Genomic DNA, 22,878 nt, shown 5'->3' with positions numbered 1-22,878 from the left:
GACTCCAGGAGCTGATGTTTTAGAGAGACTGTAAATGTGTTTTCAGCCAAACCTATAAACATGTACCTCCCGAGCTGTCTTTAGTTATGACAGCCTGACTCTTGGTTTGTCCTTTCAGGGCTCGGAAGCAGCCAGTAAAGGAGACTTCCTCTTCAGCAGTGATCACCTGATTGAAATGGCCACCAAGCTCTATCGGACGACTCTCAGCCAAACCAGACAGAAGCTCAATATCGAAATCTCCGATGAGTATGCTCATGAATTGTTTGAATATGCCTTTTCACTTTTAACTTTCTCGTTTTCGTTGAGCGATCTGGGCTCATTCATTTTTACAACTACTGCTTATTAAGTACCGAGTATGTGTCTGGCATGTGCTCTAGATGATGGAGGGGCAGCGAGTGACCCTGACCAAGTCCCCACTTTCACGTACCTGACATCCTAGTGGAGGAGACAAGTATGCACAGATGAAATAATGCATAGGTGGTTTGACTTTGGTTAGTGTCAAGTGCTTGTGGAGAAAAAAAGGCAGGTTAAAGGTCAGACGGTGTTAATTTTGGTATGGAGATCAGGGAGGCCTCTTTGATGCTGTGACATTTGAATCGAAACTGGAATCTAGGGAGATGCCTTCCGGGGGAGGCAGCAGGTACAAAGGCCCTGAAGCAGGAGTGGACGTGGTGGCAGAGTGAAATGGGGGGGGGGGGAAAGACCCTGGAGCAAGAGGCAGAGGGACCCGGCTGTGTAGAGCTTGGTAGCTGAGGCCAGGAATTGAGATTTTGCTGCTGATGAAAGGTCACTGTGGGTTATGGGCAAGAATGTGGCGTGATCCGATTTATGATTTTTGAAGAGCTCTCTGGCTGCAGCGTGGGGAATGACTGTTAGGGAGGCAAGAGTGAAAGCAGAGAAAATAGTTGGGAGCTTCTGTGAGCTGTCGAGGGTAAGGACGACGAGGCTTAGGCTAGGGTGTGAGTAGGAGGTAGTGAGAAGTAGTCAGGTTCTGAGTGGGATTGGAAGGAAAACGAGAACTTATTAACAGACTGGGTGTTAGGTTTTGGGCCTGAGCCTGCATGGTACCATTTACTGCGGTAGCTGACACTGAAGAAAGAGGGGCTTGGGAGTGGCTGAGGTGTGGGGAGTCAAGAGTGCCAGTTTAGGATGTGTTAGGTACTTGAGATACCTTTTCTTACATATAAGCTAGAGTTATAGAGTAAGTGTTCCATGTTGACAGCAGTTCACTAGTGTCAAGATGGCTTTGAATTTGAAATTTGCTTTTTTTGCTTCACATTAGGGCTCTGATTATAGAGACATGTGATTTGTATGCAGATTGGAGCATCCCTCCATTTATTAAATCTGTCAGTATGAGATCATTGACATGAATTTTAGTTACTATGTGGATTGACACTTACTTGATTACTTTTTAATAGATTGTTTACTATCTGTTTATCTACTTCCTTGCACGCAGAGTAAAAATTTGCATCACCATATCGCTCAGGAAATGATTTTATTTACTAATGAAGATTTTGCCAGCCTATTGTATCTCAGGTCTTTATAAAAGTCTCTCTAAAATAAATTCATACCCATTCCTGTCCCCTTGTAAGCCAAACCAACTCTCCGTGATGTGTTAGGATTGACAGAACCTTAGGTTCATTGTCTGGTCTAAGAATGGTGTTTAGATGGGGCGCGGGGGTGTGGGGATATTGGCCTTTATGTATACTCTATATTGGAAAATGCAATTTACACAAAATAACTTTCCTTATGATTGAGTCCTTTCTCATAAAACAAAGAAATTAGGAAAAAAGATAGGGCTTGTTGGGTTCCAGTCAATTAAGGTTTTAACCTGTGAGGGCTGTTAGATCTTTAAACTCTCTTTAGTTGAAATTTTTCATAACTCAGGAAGCTACACTTCTGTTTTGGTGGGACTGGTCATTCCCACTCATCGTGGAAAGATTCTATGTGTTCAGATGGAGAAGCTCCTTGATATATGGGTGAAGCAGCCTCGCATTTGGTCCGCTACATTAATAAGGCCATCTTTGCAGAGAAAATCACGCCAACATCCAGGCCACAAAGGATTGCTGCTTTTAAGCACTTCCCAAACTGGCATTCTGAGAACACTGCCTTTGCAGGATGATAGTAGTGATGTGCTGTGAAGAAATGTCCAGTCCTTCTTCACTACAGCACCTCCCAGAGCCTCTGCAGTCTTGTTGCACATTGTGACTGTCCTGAGGGGCTCCGGGGGGTGCCATGTGCTGTATCAACCACAGAACCCCTCCAGTGGCTCTCACAATTTCTGTTCGAGGCACATGATCTCGGAACACTGATGGGGATAGTTTGCTTCAGGGCGGCAGGGACCCTGCTTGTCACAGAAGAGGGTTCTGATGTTCTGGCTGTGTAGGCTTTCAATAAACATGCTTGACTGTGCAAAGATTCTGTGTGGCCACGTGAAGAAAACAAACATTTAGTAGCATTATAAACCAGTCCACAACACCTTTCCTTCCCCTATTCCTAATTATTGGTTGGTCTCATAAAAATAAAATAGCTGATGGAAGCTTGCCTAGCACCGTGGTCCCTTCCTGGGCAGTGCAGGAAGACACGTGGCAGAGCAAGGGTCCCATGTAGCCTCTGATTCATAACCTCTGGGAGCTCTTAAGCAGGGATTATACTCCTTTTTGGAGAGCATTTTAAACAAAATTTTACAGAGTCATGGGGAAGGGTGCCCATGACATATTTTTGCAGACTATATGGACCAGTGTTGTAAAGAGCATACAGTTCGGTGACCAGGACCTTCCTCATTAGATCCTTTTCAGAAGTAGAAGTAGTTATTCTAACAAACCCAGTCTCCACAATCCCTATATGTCAGTTTACAGGAGGAAAGTCAAAGGCCTGTTACTTCCTTAGAGCAGTTTTAACCTGCACATGTAGAAGTGAGAATTGAATTCAGTGAGAGACTCAACTGCCTTATAATCCCCAGTCCTTAAACTCCCAAACTATTCAATCTGTAAATAGATTGCATTTTAAGGATAACCTTAAATAAGATCTATAGTATTTCTAAAAATGTATCTATAGTAATAGAAACTAAAGTGAATTTTTCTATTCAGTATTTTAAAGATACATATGTATATGCATACATGTATACACACATACATGTAATACACACACATATATTATTTAAGTTATACAGTTGTTTTTCTGAATATTTTAAATCCAAACAACTAATCTATGTTCCTTTTACTGTGAAGTTCTAACTGTTATTGGTGCTGTGAAATCATGCATCTGACATGATTATTTGCTGTAGTATGATTCTCTGATTCTCTGTCCTTACTGTGGGCCAGGCTTCAGTTTTCTCTTCTATGAAATAGAGATAAATAATGGTACTTACCTCATAGAATTGTTTTAAAGTTGAGTTAATATGTGTAACTTACTAAGAACAGTGTGGGCCATAGTAAATACTCAGTAAAGTTTAGTTACTGTTATTTCTAGAGTGAATCGCGGTCATGAATTGCGAACACAGAGACAGCCAGTGTATGCTAAAGTTATTGGGAACAGAGCTCCCCGTACATTTATTACTACAAGTGGTCTTTAAAAATTAAAATGTAAAAATATTTGATTATTTATGTTAAACTTGAAAGATTTTGTTTTTCCTTTGAGGCACGTAGATATAAGTATACATGCTGGAGAGAGATCTCAGGCGAATTTGGAACTAGAGCTCCTTTTTTAGTGCTTTCAAGTTGAAAAGAAACAGCCCATTTGAAAGCTCAGAAGTACCACCGATGAGTACAAACTTATGTGTCACGTTTCACTCCAGTAGCTAATGTTTGCAAAATGTGGCCTCTTTAGACCTTGAAACAGAGACTAACGTGTACAGAGCAGAGCTGTTGTCGTGGGTGCCAGTGAGCATGTGACCCATCACATGGTTTTTAGAGTGACTCACTTAATTGTATGCCAGTAACTCAGAAAACAGTTCCCTGAGAAACATAGCCGAAAGCATGGTAACATTACACTGATTCTGATGGTGGAGAGAAAAGAGCACAGGCCTTGAGCTGAGAAGGGCGGGGTTCTGGTCCAGCCATGCTGCCCTCACGCCTCCTTGGTGATGCCGTCCTGGAGGTCAGAGACCTCAATTTATACATCTGGATGTCTGTCCCTCACAGCACCCAGCCCAGGGGGAAGGCAGTCCTGTGTCTGTTGTAGGAAGGAGTGACAAATAATCTTGTGGGCAGGCACTTGACTGCTGATGATCTATGAAAGGAAAGCTTTGAACTAGAATATGGTTTCCCACAGTGTACCACATATACCACCGGTAGCATAAGAGGTGGCTTTAGGTGTACACTGATGGATTTTTATGTATGTGTGGATATTAAAAATATAACTGGCAGATCAGACTCATGATTTCATCATTTTTATTCAGTAGGTCACAGCTGTTTTGAAACATTGATTTAGTGTGTAGATATGAAAAAAGATGTGTAGGATGTATGTAAATATCCAACATTTGGAAACCATAGTCTGGAGTGTCTCTAGACCCCTTTTCTTTTTTAAATTTATTTATTTATTTTTGGCTGCATTGGGTCTTAGTTGCTGTGCGCGGGCTTTCTCTAGTTGTGGAGAGCGGGGTCTACTCTTGCGGTGCGTGGGCTTCTCATTGCGGTGGCTTCTCTTGTTGTGGAGCACGGGCTCTAGAGTGCAGGCTCAGTAACTGTGGCGCACGGGCTTAGTTGCTCTGCGGCGTGTGGGATCTTCCCGGACCAGGGCTCGAACCCATGTCCCCTGCATTGGCAGGTGGATTCCCAACCACTGCGCCACCAGGGAAGCCCTAGGCCCCTTTTCTGAAATTCTGTATTGCATTTTCTCAATTTGTTGATAATTTAATATTTTTGCTATACAGAAATGGAGAAAAATGGAAAATAGCGCATTCATCTTTCCATCTGAAACATGGAAATAATTATTCATAGCCCTTCTTACGGTATAGGAATATGATGAGCTAATGAGCTTGAGTTTACTTAGGGCTAAATTATGGCCACTGGAAGCAAAATGCAATGTAATACCTGATGGTGTGATCCTGTGGCTAGAAGGGCTGATGGAAAGAAAGGGGAATACTTGTCAAGGTAAATATCCATTAAAAAACAAAAGCTGGTGTTAGTGTAATCATCAGCTGTTTTGTGTGTACTTTTCTTCAGTTTGTCTTATTCTTTCCTTCTAGGTTCCTGGTGCAGTTCAGACAAGACAAAGTATGTGTGAAGTTTATTCAGGGCAACCAGAAAAATGGGAGTGTCCCAACATGCAAGCGAAAAAACAACCGTCTCCTTGAAGTCGCTGTCCCTTAACTGGCGCCTCCCCTCTGCTTCCATGGACTCGTTTCTTTGTAATAGTGCAATTCGGTTTTGTTTTGTTTGGGGTTCATTGTATGTTCGGGAATTGCCAAAGGTTAACACTGTTAGAGTCCCTTGGCAAAATAAACATATTTGACTAATCAATTTTTACTATTGGAATAGTTTTAACCCTTAAAGTACACATTCTGTCCTGGGACAGGATTGTAGAAACTAACAGTATCTATGCCATGTCGTGCGTGTTCCTTGTTTAGTCATCATTGCTAGATCTTTGTGCCCTAAAGCAACATATTACTCATAAATCATTAATACATCTAAGTGTAGGAAACGGTCTTAACAGATAGTGCATCCGTTCATCAACTATTTATTGAATGCCTACTCTGTGCTAGGCACTGTACTAGGTGATACGAAAACTTTTTAGGAACCTTTTTGTTTTGTTTTAAGGCCATTGCATTCTGGCTGGTTTGTGCTGGCTTTACCAGGGCTAAGAGAGTTTGAAAATGTTGAGACCAAAACAGTAACTGTTGATGATGGACAGCATTTGTTAGGAACCCTGTAGTATGATCTTTAACAATATATACTTCAAGAAGGGCTGGTCCTAGGAAGTAGATATATTGATATATGACTCGGTAAAATTGCCTCTACATGTGGTTTCTATTTGAAAAGAGAAAACTGAAATTTGAACAGGACTTTTAAAGTGTTCAGATCTCTTGTAATTGCTTTTAACGGTAGAAAAGAGTCATTCTTATTTTAGAAAAAGTGACAGAAGCAGTCCAGTAAGGTTATATTTTCCTGTTTCTGGTAAACATCATATATGATCCTAGATATGCTAATATCTGCAGAGTGTTGTTTTCACCCAAATTACAGTGAAAGGCTGAAAGCCTTTCAGATGGTGGCAAGCATTCTATATGATGTGCAATAAACATCCGAGATCTTTTTTGAAAGTTTTATTTATAATATACATTTTGTATGAGAGAGATGATTAGTACAGGGTACATATTTTAGTCAAGGATCAAAATGGTGTGTGTTAATTTGCAGGATTTCCCCCCCGAAAATTTACAATAAGGATTCATTTTGGAAACTACATATTAAACTTCGGAATCAAATCGTTTCTCATTTGGGAGGATAATGTATATACATTGGTATGTTAAATAATAAAACTGTTCTAATTTGGTGCCATTTCCTGGATCACAACTGTATTTTTGTATTTCAAGCTATTTTCTTATGTGTATGTCAATGTATTGTCGCACAGAAAGGCTTTACAATCCAAACATTATGTGTTCTCTGTGTAATTGAATTTCACTTACCTTTTATAAACCAGAAACATTCATTGAAAGTATTTTCTGGGGATTTTCTTTTAACTTTTGTACTTTAAAAAGTTGCTCCCATAAATTCTCAGAAGCCTTTGTGTTTATTGGCTCAGGTAGAGGATATAATTACTTTCTTTCAGTCTTTTCCAACATGTATATAAAGTGGTAGATTGATGATTACTGAAATAGGTGAGTAGAAATTTGGAATTGAGAGGTGTTTTATTAAAATGTTTTAAAAAAAATATGTAATACATTCACATTGTTCAACATACAAATAAGTGTAAAAAGGTATATAATACAAATTCTCCATCCCATCAGTCACCCATCTGCCCAGTTCCTGTGCCTCCCTGCAAAGTTAACCATTGTTTTTAATTGGTTTTACTTTATGCATATGCTTACAAGAAGAAATAAAAATAGAGATTCTTATCTTCCTCCTGCTTTAGTAGGCAAAAGCTATTATAGATATTGTTCTTTACTTTGCCTTTTTCGCTCTTCATTCTTTGTACCGTATAGTCTTCCGTTGTATGGGTGCACTATAATGTATTTATCCAGTCCCCTACTGATCATCATTGGGTTGTTTCCTGAATGGAAGCTCACGGGGCACGGCATTGTTGGCCAGACCTGCCTGTGCTGCCCACCTGCCCCCATGCCTGACTAGAGGTTACTGATAAGCTGTAATGTTGCCTACTACAGCGGGTGAGCACCCAGTACTTCTGTATCTTTGAATTTCTGTCACTGTCCTGCAATGGAGAATTAAAGTATTGGTGGCACTCCAGATTTCCTTCACCTTAGTGACACAGCCCTAACTTGTTCCCAAACACCACTTAGTTGCCCAGCCCCTGGAGTGGCTTGTAGATGTTGTGCTTGAAAAAAGTAACCAGGCAGTGAGGACCAAACATCAGACCATGGTAGTCGCCAAGTTTGCAGTGCTGTTGATGCAGTTGCCCTTGACTTTGACACCCATCTACCACAAGGCAAGAAACGAACATGGGAAAGTTACTGTCTTAAAGACTGGTTGCAGTTTTGTATTTCACACTCTTGGAGTAATAACTTGCACCCAGTACTTAGATGTAAGACCTTCAGCTGTAGTTTGAGTACCTTTGCTCATACCCCAGGGGTTACAGGTATGTCTGTAATGGCAAAGCACCAGGGCCAAGGGTTCTGAGAATCAGGGACATCCTTAGTATTGAAGATTTGGCTGAAATCTAAGAGAATAAACAGTTTTATTATCATGTCATTTCAATAATATGCTGAGTGAGAACTCTCAAGTTCATGTAATTGAGTGTAATTATGATAATTACAGCATGGTTTAAAATTCTTTGAGGCTAAGTATAATAGACAACAGCTTTTTTGTTTGTTTGTTTTTATACGCTATTTTTCGTGTACTAGGTAAGGTAATTTAGGCCCTAAGATATTCAAATAAGAAGCACTTTTTAAAATGGTGTATGTTGCTGGTAAATTCCGTAATGGTCTATTATATTAGGCTTTTGCCAAAAGGCATTGTAGTAAGAGCCTTTGTTTTTAAGCTGGGCATTGTTTTTCCATTAATACTGCAGTGCTCAAATTCACAAAAAAGTGCAGTGGAACAAAGGGCAGTAGTTCTGCTTTTCTTTCCTCCTGGTAAGAAAAGCAGCTGTGAGTTTTCTTTGTCCGTTTGAAGATTTAATGTTAGGAGCTGAGGTGCTCTTTCTTTGGATATCATTTTAACAATTCCCATTCTGTGCGCTTTCATTCTCAGTGTTTGCTTAGCTAAACCCTAGGAAGCTGCGGTCTTGACCAGCTGGCACTTGCTTTCCGGTCTCATCAGCTTCTATTCCAATAGCCACTCAGTAGAAAATTAATTGTTTTTCAGTTGTTTTCTTCCAAATCTTGGAATCATTTGCTTCGTTCTCTTTGGTTTGAAGATCATTTTCAAAATCTGGAGTTAATCACAGTACAGTGTAAAACACAATCTCTTCCTCATTAACTTCTTTTTTTGCTGGCATGGTGGCCAGATCCCTCTCCTCAGTTACATAAAATTCAACAAAAATCTAAGCTTGTAAGGAAAATAGTCTCAGCTTCTCAGCGTTTAAGGAGGAAACTGGGAACAGAATTTAATTCCATGTTCACCAAAAGGCCTGGCAGTACTGAGAGAAATATCAATAGATCAGCCAGCTTACCTTATCATTTCACTTAGTTTTTTAATGTTTTTTTTTAATCCAGTTTTGAGACATAATTGACATTTAGTTTTAGATATACAACATAATGATCTGCTATGTGTGTATTATTGTGAAATGATTATCACAGTAAGTTTAATTAACATCCATCACCTCTCATAGTTAATTTTTGTGATGAGGACTTTTAAGAGTACTCGCTTAGGTCATTTCACTTATACTCATCCCAACTTTCTTTTTTCTTTTTTCTTTTCCTTTCTTTCTCTCACCAATTAATGGATCTGGCATATTCTCTTTTAAAATATTTTTGTTTAACGACGTACACATCAGAAATGTACACAAACCAGAAATGGACCTATCAAAGAATTTTTACATCCATGTAACTAGCACCGAAAAAAGAAGCACCCCAAAGATAGCACCCAGGAGCCCCCTTCTCCATCCCAGACATAATTCCTTATAAAAGTAACTTTTCTCTTGTTTTCTAGTACTATATATTAATTTTGCCCATTTTTTTTTACTTCCTATAAATAGAATCATCCAGTATATACTCCTCCTTCTGGCCTCTTTCATTCAAACTACTTCAAATTTTAGATTTTGATCTTTTCCGGGACTAGCGATATCATACTCTCGTGACGGTGGGCAGTGGCTGCAGCCGCAGCTCCCAGTCAGCTCCGTGATCACGAGGGGAAACAGCTGATACACTTACAACCATTCTGTACCCATATAACCTTCTGTTTTTCACTTGCAGTATAGTATTCAATAAATCACATGAGATATTCAACATTTATTATAAAACAGGCTTTGTGTTAGGTAATGTTGCCCAACGGTAGGCTAATGTAAGTGTTCTGAGCATGTTTAAGGTAGTCCAAGCTACGCTATGATGTTCCATAGATTAGGTGTATTAAATGCATTTTCTATTTACGATATGTTCAACTTACAATGGGTTTATCAGGAGCGTAACCCCATCGTAAGTTAAGGAAGATCTGTAATTGTGAAATTCATTCATATTATTGCATGTAGCTAAAGTTTGTTCTCCTGGCTGTATAATACTTCATCATGTGGGTAGATGGCACTTTTGTAATCCACGTTGCTGTTGATGGGCATTTGGCTGCTGCAGACATTCTTGTGCACGTCATTTGGTGAATATCTGTACACATTTCTGCTGGATATACACCTAGGGATAGAGCTGCTGGGTCATAGGGTAAGATATGTTCAGCTTTAGTAGATTCCATCAAACTGACTTCCAAAGAATCTGTACCACTTTACACTCGCCCCAGCAGTGTATGGGGTCGCAGTTGCCACACCTGGTATTGTCAGTCGTTTTCATTTTGATCCTTCTGATGGCTCTTTAATTTGCATTTTCCTGGTGACTAATGAGCTCAAGTACCTTTTCAATATTGGCCATTTGCTTATCATCTCTTGTGAAGTGCCTATTCAAGTATTTTGCCATTTTTTCTGTTGGGGTTGTCTGTCTTTTTGATTTGCACGTGTGTTTTGGACATGAGACCTTTATTGGATGTGTGTGTGGTCAGCATCTTCTCACAGTCTGGTTTCCTTTCTACTCTCTTACCAGTGTCTTTTGATGAATAGACATTCCATTTTAGTGTAGTCCAGTTTGCCGATTCTTTTCCTTATGGTTGGTACTTTTTAGTTTGCAGTTTACAAAATATTTGTTTACCCAAGGTTATGAATAGATTTGCCTGTGATTTCTTCTAGAAGCTTTATTGTTTTGCCTTTCACATTGAGCTCTTTAGTTTACTGGAATTTTTGTTTGTTTTTGTTTTTGAATGGTGTGAGGTAGGGAGTCAAGATTCATTTTTTTTCCATATGGATACCCAGTGGACCCGGCACCTTTCATTGAAAAGGTCATCCTTGCCCCACTGCACTGTTTATTCTCTGTTCTATTACATTGATTATGTATCTTTGTGTCAATAGTAAACTGTGTCAGTTATTATAGCTTTGTGACATGTTGGCATAGTCACTTAGAAGGGAAATTCATAACTCTTAGAGGTCCTACGTTCTTGTGATAGGAGGGGGAAAAGCATTAAAACTAATAAATACACATTTTCAGGTATTTTGAGTAGTGATAGAGTTCTAAAAATTTGGACTTCTAAAATTAGCCCTTCACTAGCCACAGGGATTGGGCATGGAATTTCCTAATGGGATCATATGGGGAAAATATTCAAGGTTTCCTTGAAGTAAATTAACAACTTCTAATTTTATGTGATATTTTGGTTTTCCATTAACTCATTGGTTCCTATCCATATTACTAATCATCCCCATTTACAATTTTCCATAAAGTCTTCATAAAATTATCATGTAAGTGCATGTGAGTATTTTCTTTTGTTTCTAGGTGTTTCCCTCTTCGATTAAGTTCTTTGATGGTAGATAATGAGAGACCTCTGAGGATTTTTCTGGTTCTTTAACAATCTTCTACAATATTTTTTCAGTCTTTTACAACAGCTTACATTGTGCAGTGATAATGGTTTGTAGATGAGTCCAGGCAATGCTGCAGGCGGAGTCCACATCTTTGGCTTCTCTGGTACTTCCACACTTTTTTTAATTAGAAAGAAATGATTTTTCTAAATCATTTCCTAGTAATCACCCAGTCCATTCTCTTGTGTGCAGTTCTGAGCTAGTTAAATTCAGAATTGCCTTCTCTAAAATGATCACTGCAAGCTCAGCTTTCCTGAGGTCGAGATTTTAATTGACAGAGTGGAGCAGGAAAGGCATATGGATCCTTTTTTTTTTTTTTTTCTCCACAAGGGGCAAATTGTAGGCAAACAAAAACATGTTTAATATTGATTTTATATGCAACAATAATAATTTCCCAGAAAGGTACGCATATCTGTAAGTTGAATAAGGAAGAAGTTTGTATGGGTCTCAGCTCATACACAGACGGGAGAGGGATGGAGTTGTTGAGGCACTGCATAGAAGAAAATAAAACTTTCTTCCATTTAGAAACCTGAAAGTAATCCTTCAGCTGCAAGTTCATCTTCATTGTTTATTCAGTAATATAATGTATATGGTAGTATTGCCATTCTATTGTCTCTTAGAATATATTCTATCTTCTGAAAGGGGATAGTGTTATATTTAAGCAGAGTAATCATAGTGACTCATTCTCCTTGTTATAGCCCCTAAAAATGACCTGAAATGAATTTCCAAAAGTTTGAAAACCGCTTTTAGAATAAAGCTCACGGAAGATAGAACTGTATCTATTAGATAGGATTCGGCACCATTTTATTCAATTGAAACTACCGAATACTTTTTGATGGGGGAAAATCAGTAAGTTTCTATTAAGATGTCCCAGCTGGCATTTTTGAGATTCAAGTTCAAAAAGGGCTTGACAAGTTTAATGCTGCCCAGGCATACCATTTACTCAGGAGGGGAGACAACTTATTTCTATCATTGTTTTGTAGGATTTGGGTGACTATAAACAAAAATAAAAAGAAAGATGTTCATAGATGTCTTTTTGTTGGAAAACATGGTCACTTTACTATAGCTTTGAATATAAATGGAGAGAAAGTTCTTGTGTCTGGGTATTATGGACTCACTCGGCACAAATTAAGGTAGAGATTCAGGAAATGTCAGTAGTTGGAACCTAGTCTTTCTGATCATCTCAGAGGCTGTTTGGTAACAGCTGTCTTTACTTCCTTGCCACAAGCTGGACTTGGATCTGAAAAAAAAAAAAAATGGGATCTGGTAACATTAAAGGAAAAGCAGTTGGGAGCTGTTGCTGAAACATTATAAAAAGGGAAGGAAATCCACCCCCCAATTTGTTCCTTCCACTAGAAAAGAAACCCCACAGATGAAGATGCCATGTGGTGTCTTGAACTGCCCACACCAGACACACAAAGTTCGTTTGAAACAATATATTTTACAAGTGTGGTTTGATATGTACAGATGCAGACACACCATTCATATCCCTAAGGATGCCATTTCTGATGGGCACTTGTGGCTAATTAGGAAAATTGGTACAGGTCTGCTCTACTCATCCTGGATTGCTTAGAAGTCATCGTTAGTCACATGGTTGCCACTTACCTCCCAAACAAACCCATCTTTGAATACTTTGGGGCAACCACTTCAGGATTTCATTATACCATTGACCCTTGAACAACATGGGTTTGAACTTCGCAGGTCCACTTACACGTAGATTTTTTTTCAACAGCAAATACTGTAGTACTACACGATCCACAGTTGGTTGAATCCCTGGGTGCTGAACCACAGGTACGGAGGAACCACGTATATGGAGAGCCAACTATAAATTATACATGAATTTTCGACTGTGTGGAGGATTGGTTCCCCTAACCCCCGCATTGTTCAAGGGTCAATTATATTTTCTGCTGAGACGTGGTACATTCTATTAATGGGAACTGCTTTATGTTGAGTGTAAAAATTTAGATTCTTCCAGTTTTGACGTTGAGGCCTATTTTGATGTGATCGAGTCACTTATTTTTCAATAATTGCATTACCATTTGTTCTTTTCATGAAGCTAATAAAATGTCTTGAAACCAAAATCAGATCCCTGAATGGGCCATTTTGCTTTATCTTAGACTTCACCTCAACAAGTCTTGCCAAATGTGTATCACTAGACAAAAATGCCAGCTGATTGCTTGGTAGAAACCTGACACTGCTGTTCAAATGAAGGTACATTGAGAGTGTCTCACAGGTTGCCACCTTGATTTAGAATGTGGATGCTGAGGATTAAAAGTGTTAGTGAAGGAAAAGCACTTTCAACTCTTACCTAAAAAGAGAATCTTTCCTTTACACATTGGAGTTTCAAGAATAGCCATGAAACAATATTGAGAACATCTGTCATCTAGTTGGGTGGATCCCAATGTTTTCTAGTATGAAGACCCCTTCTTAATTTATTCATGACTGCCTGCATGATGGTGGTCATGCTTTTAGCATCTTCTGATTGGGTAGGTACATAACTTTTCTAAGTTGATTACTTAAGTAAATTTGCATTTGCTTAATCGTAGAACATCTCAGCACATTTGCAAAAAGGAACTACATACGTTTGCAGTCATCAGTACAATCAACAGACAGAACTTCATGTGGAATCGTGGACCCCTTGCAAATACTCCATAGTTTGAGAATTGCCAATCTGTATCTTCCAATTCCTTTACATCACAGATAAGAAAAATCAGGGCCCAGAGAGATTCAGTGATTGGTCCAAGTTTTTATGGTCTCTGGCAGAACTAGATTGCAATTCATGTCTCCTGGTTTTTCTACTCCCCACCACAGGCTCCCTTAGTTGGATTAGAAAAGGATGATCAAACTCCTGAATTTTCATTTATGAATTTATAGTGCTGGGTATTAATGGGAGATGCCACAATATAAAAAACATGCAGGAAAGATGGAACCCCAATGTGGAAGCCCAAACTGGCAGTGCCCAGCACATGGTAATTGTTCAGTAGATAGAGCAGATAGAAGCACAACTTCTCCATTTCTAACCCTCTGTCCCTCCACCTCCACCCTGCCCGAGTGTTCCAGTTCCCTTAAACATGAAGATTTCACTTGTCCTTGTTCATTCAATTTATACAATTGAATGTTCAAACCTGCTTTTCCCAAAGATATTTATTTGTAATAATTCAACTCCCACCTCTGTCCACTCTCCCCACCACCAATAATTTTGTGTCATAACTTTGTGAGACCATCCCACTGACAGGAAGTGGCACAAGCAGATGGATTGTTCTAAATTCCCAGGCAAATATTTCAGAAAGAAATTTTCTCTCTTGTGATCCTGGAAAGTAACATTTATATGAATAATTAAATAAGTCTTCCCCTGGTCTTCGTTCATTCTTTCTGGTATTATAGAAGCTATCGCTAAGCGAATTAAGATGGTGTATATTCCAAAAACAAATCTTATCTTTAAGTATCAACTATCCTGCAGCAGGAACACCCATTTCAGAAATATATTTGCATCTTCCCTACGTCCATGAAATTGTTACTTGAATCCTACTGGACTTAGCTTTTTGTAGAAGAGCTGATAGAGCTGTCCAGGGAAGAGTGCTTCGTGCCAGGCAGAGTCAGATGTTAACTCAGATGATCCTTTCCTGGGTTCAGGGCTCTTTCAGACAAGTCGATAGTAGACTCTTCTGATTTCCCCAAAGGAAAGAGGAGAGAACAGATACCCTCAGCTGTCTGAGAAGACATAGAGCAGTTAGGTATTTTATCTCTTAGGGGAAATTGTTACTTTAAGTTTATTTGATAGTGACCATGTGTAAAGTAACAATATTAAGTCTGTATGAGACTCGGCACTTCATTTTTTTTTTTTTTTTTTTTTAGAACAATGTGGCTGCTTGCAACACACCATTTATTTAATAGGAAGGATCAGGGAAACAGATTGAGTTCCATGAGGCTGCAGTAAGCCAATGCCTGCAACCTCAGATAAACAAAGTAATGATGGGTGTTCGTACAGATTTGCACTGCTTAGACTCTGGGGGCCCTGACATCTTTTAGGAAGAGCCTTTTAGAGCAGATTGGAAGCTCCTTCTACAGTCGGTCAGCTCCATTTGTTTGTTTTGTTTTGTTTTTGGCGGCGTTGGGTCTTTGTTGCTGCGCGTGGGTTTTCTCTAGTTGCAGCGGGTGGGGGCTACTCTTCGTTGCGGTGCAGTGGCTTCTCTTGTTGCGGAGCATGGGCTCTAGGCATGCCGGCTTCAGTAGTTGTGGCACATGGGCTCAGTAGTTGTGGCGCATGAGCTCTAGAGCGCAGGCTCAGTAGTTGTGGTGCACAGCCTTTGTTGCTCCATGGCATGTGGGATCTTCCCGGACCAGGGATCAAACCCGTGTTCCCTGCATTGGCAGGCGGATTCTTAACCACTGCACCACCAGGGAAGTCCCGCTCCATTAGTTCTTAATCCTGGTTTACAAATACACACAGCCCAGGGCTTCTGTAGCACACACTGGGCTCATGTTTATTTTTTTAAGGACAAACCTTCACTAATGCTCACTTTGCCCTGTTATTTTCCTTGCTTATCTCAATCTCTCTAATCCCTCCATCTCGAAACCTTCTCAGAACAAGTGCAAAGCAGGAGCCCAGATTATTGGCATTGGAGTGTGGCCCTGAAGATATCTGGGGAGGATTGCTCACGAGTTTCTCTTAACAAATTAGTAACTCAAAATCAATGCTTTTGATAAATTGATATTAAATTGATGAAGATTAAAATGGCCCACAGTAAATTGTGTTCCAGATGAAGATATGATTAGAGAACACCTGTTATAAAGCCTGTGACTGTGATCTCCACCTTGGTTGTCCTCTGAAGCAGATCTGGAGAAGTCTACTCTCTTCAAAATGACAGCAACATCAGGTCCTCACTTAAAAAGTAGAGGTTTGACACCCTCCTTTTCTTCACCTGCATGTGGTACTTATCCTGGCCCTAGGAGCCCTGCACGAAGGGTAGTCAGCAGCCCTCAAAAGACACAGCCCCAGAGCTACATACGCTGCTTCAGTGTGGCAGCCTGGCACTTCTCCACTTCTGAGGAGTTGATATGTTGGAAGCCACTTCCAGTCAGAGAAAAATCAAAAACAAGTTATCAGAAAGAAATGTAAAAAGTAAAATGATGAGAGACAGAATTTACAAAAATGCTAATCTTTTCAGAATATGCCTAAGAAAGACATATTTGTATTATTCCACTGGGGATAGATTTTGTTGTTCATGGGTATATTCTGTATAGCACATGTTTCTTTAAAAAAAAAAAAAGTAAGCTATTACTTTTTCTGTTGCCTCTCTTATTTTCTAGGCCCCCAAATAGAATAATTCTGTTACTGAAGAAAATTAGAATAATATGATCAGGTATGTTACAAACAAAAATGGCTACAGTTTTGAAAGTATTTTTTCAACTACTGAAGTACAGAGTAATAGTGTGGTGGTTTCAGCATCTTAAGCATGTCCTTCAGCACTTGGTGTGAGTGGCAGCTAATAGAGCAGAGACAGCCTGGCAGACTGCCGCCTGAGCACCAAGTGGCTCTTGAATCTACACAGCTGGTGCTTTGGACCGTAAAGAGAAATAATTACATCTGCATAGTTTAATTTATGCTTCATTTAAGTGTTTTGTAGGGAATAGCTTACTACTTTTCCCCTTGAAAACCTTGGGGCTTATATGCTAAGAAGCTAACATATAGACTCTTCCTCCTTCTATTTCTGTCACTTATTCAACATGGGGAGCCTTATTTGCATTTAAATTTTAGATATGGGGCCTCTCTTGACCTAACAGTCATAAGATTTCCATGTGCTTGTGACTGACAGATGGATATTTAAAATAATCAAACATATGTTATTCTTTGAAACCATATGATTCTCTTGTGGCTAAATTTTTCTCCAAAACAGAAGGTGTTCAGAATCCTCCGCTCTGAAGGTGGTGTGTGTGCGCGCGCATGTGCATATGGGTAGACATCGAAAAAAAAAAAAAAAAAGAAAAAGGAAAAATACCTCATTATGCACTTGCTTCTTTGAACTTTAACCTCATCTTGCAAATAGGCAGATTTCCTTATCTGTGATGCATCTCATCAGGAAGTACTGGAGATATTTTTGTAACTATTTTGCAACATAATCCTGCCTCTTTCTGCCTCCCTTGAAAACAATATGTCCTGTCCCTCAAAGACCATAACGCTTCGGTTAAAATTTTGAAAAAGCAAAATAACAAAATAGAATTCCATGCTCTGTATCTATCATGCCCCACCATGCAAAGTCCCAGATGCCAGACCCCTAAACACCACTGTTAATTCCTTTCCTACTGGAAAAATGTTGCTTCCCTTCATGCCATCAGGAAGATGCGCCATCTCTCTCTGCAGGGTGCACTAGTGTGTTGGCTCTAGGCCATTCTGACAGACTGATGGGGAAAAAGGGTGAGAGAGATAGGAGGACCGATGATGACGCCATGGAGACGGGGATGTGGCCGAGCAGTCTGAACAGAGCAGCGGGCAAGGCACAGCCACCAGGGCTAAGAATGGAGGTTTGAGCCGGATGATAAGTGGGAGGAAACATGGCTGTGTGCAGAGGCAGTTCGAGTTAGATGCCTTACCGACTAATAAAGTGTCTATTATACCCTTACACTTCTCCTGCCACTTAGTCTGCCAGAGCTCAGTTATAAAGATAATCTCATTAAATCAAGTTATTTGTCTAAATCAAGTTATTTGTCTAAATCATAAAAATTAACTTTTCAGAAAGACAGCGTAGGAACTTTCTAAGGACGAAACATCTTGTGTATTTGAATGACGTGGCATTTTAGCTCCCTCATCTCCCCACGACTCCACTCCCGTTGACCTGCTCTGGACAGTATCGCTTCTTGCCCGCGGAGGACATCGCCTCCCCACACTTCCTTCCTTCTACCCCACCTTCTCCTAGGGGTGCTGTGCCTCATCTCTGTCCTTCTGTTCTCTCAGCTTGGCTCACTGCATCTCTGGAAAGTTTATTCTTTTCTGCTTACACACACTCTTTATAATCTCCTTCCTTCTTGCCCTTTAGCCTCTCAGTTTTCTCAGGAGAATTATATTTCTTCTTCATCTTCGTGGCATTTTTGAGCCAAAAAATGTGTGCTAATCATGGCAAAGTAACACTTCCTTTAGAGCACTTGGCTAACTTTGAATGTTTACATTCGTTAGTGAGATTCTTTTGTGAATTTCTCTCTCCCCTGCAGGAGAATAACTCCATGAAGGTGGTGACTTTGGTTTTTCTCACTTCTTTTATCATATTCCCAGCTTCTATATAGTGGCAGGCACAAGGCAGACATTCAACAAATATTTGCTGAATTATTGAATGAATGAATGTAGTATTTATTGAGCACCTACTATATATCAGATACTATTCTAGGTACTGGGATATAATGACAAATAAAATTGACAAGTCCCTAGACTCCTGGAGCTTATGTTCAATTAATAAATGCAACAAATTATCCTCATTTAAATAAAAGAAAAAGCAACTGGAAGTAGACATCATAAGAAAACCAGTATGATCAAGCTCTAAAGTCCTTGAAGATAAACATAAGATTGTATCTCCTTATCTTTTTCTAGTTAAAACTTTTCCTTAAGTGCTGCTTTCCAGTGAAAATATTTTTTATTTTACCTCGTTATTTTTCTCTCTTAATGACTAATATTATATAGTATTATTTTCAACTATATGTCATTGCAAACATAATGTTCCAGCCACATTATAATATGAATAAGCTTTGGATATGAGCATAGGATCCCAACTATCTTTTAGAACAACTTTTAAAGAAAAGATATTCATGTGTCTAACAATGAACTTAATTAACTTTTGGAATACAGCCTATCTGTGTGGTTAGAGGGGATTTCAGCATGGGCAAAACCCAATGAAATGTTGGAGGAAGCATTACAGTGTTAATAACCTGGCTTTTAAAAAATAGTTGTAAATATTTTATCTACTCATTGCTCCAACATCATCATTATTAAGAGGAAGAACTTGATCATGGCCCTGCAATGTAGGTGTTAGTCCTGGTTCTTCTTCCCCAGTTGTGGTCTATCTATACGTCACTCAAACTTTTCTTCTTCCAAAGGGAAAAATCAAAGAAGAGAGGCTGTCCCAACATTGATGTGGAAGACCGTTCACCAACTAGATAAGGTGGTAAACCTTTTCCACAAGTTGCATGAATTCTCATTAGACATTAAAATTAAAAGGCATCCTCCCAATGAAAATACTATATTGATTTTGTAGAATTTCTTTTATTTTCCTGCATTATTGCTTCCCTTTCATTCATTTATTCATTCATCCATTAAATACTCAAAAAGATGAATATTATGACGACTATGTAATGACATAAAAAGTGTATAATACTCCCTGTAAAAGTCTGGAAATAAAAATTGTGCCCTATGTACAAAATATATACATATGCTACATGTAACATTGTCATTGCAGTTAAAAGACTGAATTTAAAAGTTATTGTAGCAGTGACTTTAATTTGAGTCTAACTCAAGTTGAATCTTTTGCTATCTTCTCTGTCATTTATTTCATACAATTATGACTGTGGCAAAAAGGAACAGCATACTAATATTTAATATTAATAACATTAAAAAAGGAATGGCATATATTCATTCAAATATATTTCATCTTACAGTAAAATTTTTATTCATATCAAGGCTGCTTAAATATTTTCAACTACTTTGATAATAACCTTCTTAAAAATGAAATCTGTTTCCTGCTGAGGCAAATGCTTTCTTGTGAGTCTTGTTACCATTGCTGAGAACAACTAAGTGTGTATTTTCTCATGTGAATCATGGAGTAGTGAGAGGTGTAGTGTGTCTACCTATTGCATAGGAGTGAGCTGAAGTGTCAAACAAGCATTTACTTGTAAATACGTGCTATCCCGAAGACTCTACCTCTCCTATGAACTAGGATTTTCTACGTGTGTCCTCATTTAAAGAAAAACTGGTATAGAGATCTGTACTTGGAAACCATAATTTGGGGATAGTTTTGCTTCACCAAAGATTTTTTTCTTTTAGGAAAGCTCTCACCATGGACCTTATTTAGATAGCCAGCAACATCAGTGAGTTTTTAATACTGAGTGTCTAACTTCAAAAAGACTGATATTGTTTAAAGGAGAGGTAAGACTCCTAGGTTCCCTTTACGTAATTCTCCGCATCCCACTAGATCACCCTCTTTTGACTTCAGCGCCCCTAACTGAATGAGCACATTTTCTTTTTTCATTTTTCCAGTCATGAGCCTTTTCTTCATTACCTGAGGATGTAGTCTTCTAAGAATGTGCACCTCCTGCTTAAAGCATTCTGCTCAGGGCAGGTATGATGAACTCCTCAGCTAAGAGGTGCTGGTTGGATTTTTTTTCTAGATCAAAGCTTTCATCTTGATTCATTAGGGAAAATGCCACATAAATCACTGAGTCAGTGATATCCCTGGAGTGCAGCATTTGTCTCCATCAGAAAGGGTCTGCAGTCTTCAGTGAGGGGAAGCGAAGGACTTGCTTAAGGCTGGCTCTTGAGAAGATGGTTTTCACCCTATCTCATGTCCAGTGTGGGAAGTAGGACAAAGGATTTTAGGAGAGTAAGAATCAAAGGCAGACCAGCTCTCGCCTGATATGGACGGTACTCGAGCAGGACAGATGTTCCAAGTCACATGTGGAGAAGTATTTGTGGTTGGATTCTGTTTGAAACTGATTGTTGATACTCTCATGAGACAGCCTGTGACAAATTGTATAATAAAAATGTTAAAAATAGCATATTTATTCCTTGGAAAAGCTGAGTTCCCACAATTCAGTGAGCTGGGAAAATTGCTAAACTTTTTGGACACAAAGTGCTGATTCTCTGTTCTTATAACCCTTTCATTACACATAGGATTTTTTCATTATAATTTTTGTTTTTCTGAACTGTTTCAGCTAGCCTTTTTAAAAAATAATAAAACAAATAAGTCAACTTATATAGTTGAATAAAAATTTTAAATCCAAGTAAAATGTACATGCAATATTGATAAATTACAAAATGACAGTAAATTTTTCAGAAAATTCTATGCATATATCAGCCCTGCCCATTAGAAATATAATGTGAGCCACAAATGCAGTTCACATATGTAATTTAAAATTTTCTAGTAGTCACATTAAAAAAGTAAAAAGAATCAAATAAAATTAATTTTAATGATATATTTAGTATATTTTATTTGACCCCATATATCCAAAAATCTTATCGTTTCAACATGCAATCAATGTAATAATGTTATTGAGGTATTTTATATCTTTTTATTGAATTAAATTTTCAAAATTCAATATATATTTTATACTTACCACACAGCTCAATTCAAACCACCCACATTTCAAATGCTCAGTTACCACATGTAGCTAGTGGCTACCGTATTAAAGGTCACAGGTCTATACCATAACAAACATTTGAATAGAAGTTTGAAAAAAATAATTATCTAAAAATATGTAGATATTTACCAGTGTTTCCTAGGGCCTTTCATGTACAATGGATGCATAGATCTTGGTTGAGAATGTAGGAGATGAAGAATACATAAAGACAGAGTAGGGAAATACTTTGTGTGGTATGACTGAGGTGAGCTAGAATGAGAAATGTTTGGACTATCTAAGTAGTTTCATACTGGGTTTGCCAAAAAGTTTGTCTGGGTTTTCGTAATGTCTTATGGGAAAACACGAACGAACTTTTTGGCCAACCCATAGATGTCAAATAGCACTATGTATCAGAAATGCTTTTGGCTGCAAGTAACACAAACTGAATTACAGTGACTGTGATGGTTAATTTTATGTGTCAACTTGGCTGGGCCATAGTACTCGGACATTTGGTCAAATATTATTCTGGATGTTTCTGTGAGGGTGTTTTTGGATGAGGTTAACATTTAAACAGGTGGACTTTGAGTAAAGCAGATTGCCCTTCATAATGTGGGTGGGCTTCATCCAATCAATTGAAGGCTTTAATAGAACAAAGACTGACCTCCCCCAAGCATCTGTCAGCAAATGGCCTTTGGACTTGAACTGCAGCATCAACTTTTCCTTGGGTCTTCAGTCGCTGGCCCACCCTGCAGTTTTGGACTTGCCAACCCTATAAATCATGTGAACCAATTCCTTAAAATAAATCTCTTTCTATATATAGACACATCTTATTAGTTCTGTTTCTCTGTATAGTAAATTAAACCAAGAAGGGTTTATTTTGTCACAGAAGAAGATATCTGGAGGCAAATAGGTGCTGACTTTGGTTCAGCAGCCTGTTGATGTCATGGCAGTGTCTCTGATTCTCTTGACCTTTCCCTCATGCTTACTGCCACATTTTTGCAAAATGGATGCTGCATCTCCAGACGCCACATCTGCATTCAAGGGAGGGAGGGAGGGAAAAGGGAAGGAAGGAAGGAAGGAAGGAAGGAAGGAAGGAAGGAAGGATGGATGGGAGGGAGGAAGGGAAGGAGGGAAGGAAGGAAGGAAGGAAGGAAGAAAAGGAGGAAGGGGAAGGGAGGGAGGAAGGAATAAAGGAAAGAAAAAAAAGAAAAGAAAGAAAAAACTGGGATGATGTTAAAAAAACAAAACTTTCAGAATCTTCCCCTGTAATCTTCTATTGTATCACATTGTATCACAAAGTCACTACTAGCACAAAGGTGGCAGGAAAATCAAGTGCTTTGTTTTTCC

General features: G+C 38.9%; 2 protein-coding genes across 8 annotated transcripts in view; one reads left to right on the top strand and one right to left on the bottom strand.

The window, feature by feature from the left end:
• MYO1B (myosin IB) overlaps window positions 1–6,494 on the top strand; it is a 179,514-nt gene extending 173,020 nt beyond the window's left edge. For all 5 annotated transcript variants that reach the window (XM_082397305.1, XM_082397303.1, XM_082397304.1 and 2 more), the window contains 2 exons: window positions 119–246; window positions 5,189–6,494. In XM_082397305.1, coding sequence (XP_082253431.1) covers window positions 119–246; window positions 5,189–5,312 — 252 coding nt within the window. In that variant the 3' untranslated portion in view covers window positions 5,313–6,494. The remainder of the gene's footprint in view (window positions 1–118; window positions 247–5,188) is intronic.
• Window positions 6,297–22,878, bottom strand: part of LOC309631233 (uncharacterized protein) — a 223,390-nt gene continuing 206,808 nt past the window's right edge. For 2 of the 3 annotated variants that reach the window (XM_082397471.1, XM_082397472.1), the window contains one exon: window positions 6,297–22,562. Coding sequence is in view for 1 of the 3 variants with exons in the window: in XM_082397470.1 (XP_082253596.1) it covers window positions 20,803–20,932 (130 nt within the window). In the remaining 2 variants the exon portion in view is untranslated. The remainder of the gene's footprint in view (window positions 22,563–22,878) is intronic. The other variant, XM_082397470.1, reaches the window with a different exon arrangement.

Source organism: Balaenoptera borealis (assembly GCF_965194805.1).
Source record: "Balaenoptera borealis genome assembly, chromosome: 6".
NCBI lineage: Eukaryota > Metazoa > Chordata > Mammalia > Artiodactyla > Balaenopteridae > Balaenoptera > Balaenoptera borealis.
The sequence above is the reverse complement of the archived record's forward strand: the minus strand, read 5'-3'. Positions and strand labels throughout refer to the sequence as shown.